A 4,726-nucleotide genomic window follows, 5' to 3' on the forward strand; every position below is an offset into this window, starting at 1 on the left:
GAGAAGATACCAACATCTGCCATCATACGAGATGTACTACTTGGTTTAGAAGCCTTGAAACCAATGAAATCTACAGCAGCAAGGGAGATGAGACAGGTTCTGGATGGACTGACTGATTTTGCTCGGCGAATGAGAGAACTTGGTCAAGAAAGGGAATTGGATTCATTCATGACAATTGAATTTGCCAGCAGAAAGATCGATTCTGGAATTTATTACGAATATATGCGACAATCAAAATGTCATAATCAGACATTAGAAGAGTTGATTACATATCTACGGAGAGAAACTGAAGCTAGAGAGCGTCGAGAAAATCCCCATTCCCTGAGTGATATTACCAACAAGTCAGCTATAAACTATTTTAGAGACAAAAGCTCAGAATGTGATGAATCCTTGGCTACATTGGTTGATGGGAGGGCTTGCCACTTTTGCATAGATAAAACTCATTTAATCATTAAATGTCCTATCTTTATATAAAAAACCAAGGAAGAAAGACGAAGGATGATTGTGAACAGCAAGAGATGTTTCTTTTGTCTTAGAGCCAACCACAAGGCAATCAATTGTACACGCCCGGATAAGAAAGGCTGTGTACATTGCCAACTTTATCATCATCGATTTGGAGGCTGCCCACCATTTGGAAATAAAGTACAGCCAAGGACTTTTCCTGGGTTGGAAAATTCACAGGCTGGAGGTACATCTGCTTTGAACGTGAATCTAACTCTGTCGGGAAGTGGTTCTGAGTGCAACATCGGTATTGCACGGGAGGTTGCTTCAGATGCAGATGCAACATTCAACATAGTAGGAACCCTGAACTTAAGCCAGGAAGGGAAAATTCATCGACGCTACTCCCCTACAACGTATGTAGAACTGTAAGATGTTGAGAAAAAATGGCATCGCGTGGTTGCATTTATTGATACAGGTCTGATACAACATTGCTTAAGTTATCCACAGCCAAGCATTTTGGCTTGCAAGGTGAACCATTCAAGTCTCGATACGGAGTAGCTGGAGGAGGTAATGCTGAGGAAAGCAGTGCCAAGTTTTCTATCCAAATTAGACCAGTGAGTGGAATTATTTCATACAAAGTAATTGCAATTGGAATTCAGAAACCAGCCCATAACAGTCCTGCAGTTGGAGAGGATATTTTTGATGAGTATCCTCATCTGAATGCTGCCAAGGGAACGTTACCCACAGATGAAGCAGAAATTGATATCATCATTGGTTATGACTATTATTTCCTTACAATGCCAGTTGAGAGCGTAAAAGACTCTGTGTCTCCTGAATCGTCTACAGTTGCCGTCAGAAGTATCTTGGGGTGGACCATTTTTGAAGGGAATATTCCAAAACCCAAACCACATGCTGCATCCAGGGTCCGGTTTTTGAGTCATTTGGAGGATTTGCAGAAATTATATACATCTGATGTTGTTGGTGTCAAACCAACAACATTGTGTGTTTGCTCGGATAAGGAAATAACAGAGTTTCAGTTCATAAAACATTGTCGAAATAAGCTTTGCATTAATACGGATGGTCGCATGACTTTGGAAATACCTTGGAAGCCCGGTTTCCCTGAAGCATATGAGTGTAACAAGGCTCAAGCAGAAATAAGAATTATGAGCCAAGAAAAAAGATCAATTAAGAATGGAACCTTTGATGAATATAGTGAAGAAATCCAGAAATCAATTGACAGTTGCTTTGTCAGGGAATTATATCCAGAGGAGTCCAGAGATGAGGGATGGTACTTACAGCATCATGCTGTATATCAACTGCACAAATCAACAAAGGTTCCCATCGTATGGAATTCTGCTGCCAAGTTCAATGACTTGTGTTTGAATGATGGATTTTACAAAGGGCCAGATTTCTTGAACTCTCTTCTGTTTTGCCTTCTTCACTGCAGAATGAAAAGCATAGGAATTGCAGGCTATGTTCAAAAAATGTTTAATCAAATACCTATGGCTGAAAAGGATCAGAGATATCACCGGTTTGTATGGCGTTTTGATTTATCTTCTCCAATTCGTCACTGGCAGTGGCTGCGCCTTCCTTTTGGGGATAAACCAGCACCAGACATAGCTATGATGGCTGTACACACTTTGGCAGATACATTCAAGGAGGAAGAACCTATTAGAGCACAGTTAATTACTTGTCGCATGTAAATGGATGATGTGATTGAATCATTTGATAAGAGTGAATTAGCTATTGCAGCCATGGATCAGGTTGATCGGATATTAGAAAAGGGCTCCTTCAGAATAAAAGAATGGCATTCTAATGACCCCTCTGTTGACCGTTGCCCAGAAGACACTCAGACACGAGTTTTGGGTCATGTATGGGATAAGGTTACGGATAGTGTGGCTATTCAGCTTGACAAATTCAGTGAGGAGTTTTCAAAACTAACAAAGCGGAAGGTTGCTAGTTTGGTATCAAAGTTTTGGGATACTACAAGTATGTTATCTCCTGTAAAAATTAGATACAAGATTTGTCTTCAGGATTTATGGGCTAGTGGAGTAGGTTGGGATGATGAATTGAGTGAAGAACAAATCAAAATGGGGAAGGGACATGTTCATGAAATGAATCAACTAATTGGATTTAGACTAGATCGGATGATAAAGCCAGAAGATTCTCGAGGAGACCCTCAACTTCAGGGACTTAATGATACCAGTGAATCTGCCCTAGGTTCTGTGATCTGGCTGAAATGGAATACTTCTCATGGAGTAGAACTAAAATTCGTCATCGCAAAGTCTTTAGTGGTTCCGTTGAAACAGCGTTCTATTCCACGTCTTGAGCTTACTGCTGCTGTGGTTATGGCTAGACTTGCCCTGCTTGTTTTGCAAGTAGTTGGCAGGGCTAGTACCATGAAATTTTGGACCGATTCAGGAGTTCAGGAGATTCAGGATGCTTTGCCAGGATTTTCAAAAGAATTTTGCTATGTTCCTTCACAATTAAATCCTACCGATGCATTAACCAAGCCAATAAAGCCAAGTGAACTACAAGGATGGATCAATGGTCCTGATTTTCTTCTGAACAGTTCTCAAGATTGTGATTTTGGGGAACCGACATATGATTTTGAAAAGAAGGTTTGTATTGTTAAAGAGTACACACCAGAATCTCTTAAAAGGATCCAATTTTTTGGACTTTTGGCTGATGAGAGTTTTGAGGAAAGATTTACAGAACTCTCTTCAGACTGGAATAGACTTGTAAGAATAACTGCTTACTGCCGCCGTTTGCCATTACAACAAAACCCAGAAAACTATCAAAGTCATCTAGAACCTAAAGAAATACAAGAAGCAGAGCTGGCTTTATTTTATGCAAGCCAGAAGTCTTTAAATAATCGAGATGAAGTTAATCATAAACAGATTAAAAAGCTTGACCCGAAGTTGGATGAAAAAGGCATTTTAAGAATAGGAGGCAGACGACATAAGCTCCATTTACCCTACGAGCAGAGGCATCCAGTTTTATTGGTGAGGAATTCTTCCCTGGCTGAAGCATTCACTCAGATGATTCATCGATGTATGGGTCATCAAGGATATTGAGTCGTAATTGCTTTAGCTTTTAAGCGTGGAGTTTACATTATTGGAGGAGCAAGATTATTTGAGGACATTGCTTTCAAGTGTTGTTTCTGCAGAACCAGACGTCGTCTATTGTTGGGCCAACAGATGGGGTAACTGCCAAGTTTCAGAGGTGAGCCCAATACTCCCCCCTTTAGCAGAGTTGCATTAGATTCCTTTGGCCCTATCAAAATAAAGTTAACTCGCAATGCAAGCACTGAAGGAAGTATAATGATCATAACTTGCACCGTCACTCGTGTCATATCTCTTGAACTGGTCGACTCATTGTCTTCAGATGCTTTTCTCTGTGCTTGGAGAAGATTTACTTGTAATCATGGAATCCATCCAGTTTTGGCAGTAAGTGACAGAGGAGGCAATTTCATAGGGGATCAAGAAAAATTGCAAAAGAGGATAAATTCTTGGATCAAGAGCCTAATAAAGGACAAGTTTGCAGTTGATGGGACAAAATTTGAGTGGAAATTTAACACACCTCACGCTTCTCATATGAACGGTATTGTTGAATCATTGATTAGAAGCTGTAGAAGAGGTTTAGATGCAGTAACAGATTATCACCACAAGAAATTCAGTGCTTTGGAATGACAAACAATACTGTCAGAGGTGACATACCTAGTTAATTCACGACCACTTTTCCCAAACGGACCAGATCCTCTTGAGTCCCCAATTATAATCGGCAATGACTTATGTATCCTCACGGGCAACCTTCAGTTCTACAACCATATACCGGTAACGAAGTGAACTTGGGAAGCATGGTAGTGGTAGCTCAACAGAGAATTCAGATATTTTGGGAAACTTGGATTCGTTATATGCCTCCTCATCTAGTACAAAGATCGAAATGGTTTCATCCCAAACAGAATCTTCAAGTTGGTGATTTGATTCTTCTTCTGGAAACAGGCCTAAAAGGAGGTGTCACTCCTAGGGGACTGTGGAGGCGCGGTTTTGTTGAGAGGATTCATCCTGGAAAAGATGAGCTTGTTCGAGGAGTTACTGTTTGAACGGTAGAGAATGGAAAGGTGGTTCACTGGGAGAGACCCATTCATAAACTCTGCTTAATTGCTACAGGACAAGAGCTTCAACATGGATTCCAAGCTAAGGCAGATAAAGATGCTCAAAATTAAATTGACAGAATTTCATTTATCAAACTGATTTGATCTATCTCTATATGTATATATTTT

General features: G+C 40.3%; 2 protein-coding genes across 2 annotated transcripts; both read left to right on the forward strand.

Moving 5' to 3' along the window:
• Positions 1–2,144: 2,144 nt before the first annotated feature.
• On the forward strand, positions 2,145–3,518 carry LOC137651040 (uncharacterized). Its single transcript, XM_068384179.1, has one exon. The coding sequence runs from the start codon at positions 2,145–2,147 to the stop codon at positions 3,516–3,518; it is 1,374 nt and encodes a 457-aa protein (XP_068240280.1).
• A 246-nt stretch (positions 3,519–3,764) lies between these two features.
• On the forward strand, positions 3,765–4,133 carry LOC137651041 (uncharacterized). Its single transcript, XM_068384180.1, has one exon. The coding sequence runs from the start codon at positions 3,765–3,767 to the stop codon at positions 4,131–4,133; it is 369 nt and encodes a 122-aa protein (XP_068240281.1).
• Positions 4,134–4,726: the final 593 nt, after the last annotated feature.

Source organism: Palaemon carinicauda, chromosome 12 (genome assembly GCF_036898095.1).
Source record: "Palaemon carinicauda isolate YSFRI2023 chromosome 12, ASM3689809v2, whole genome shotgun sequence".
NCBI classification, from domain to species: Eukaryota; Metazoa; Arthropoda; class Malacostraca; order Decapoda; family Palaemonidae; genus Palaemon; species Palaemon carinicauda.

Coding starts and splice junctions, on each gene's coding strand:
- LOC137651040 (XM_068384179.1), top strand. CDS start 2,145: ATGGATGATGTGATTGAATCATTTGATAAGAGTGAATTAGCTATTGCA.
- LOC137651041 (XM_068384180.1), top strand. CDS start 3,765: ATGATCATAACTTGCACCGTCACTCGTGTCATATCTCTTGAACTGGTC.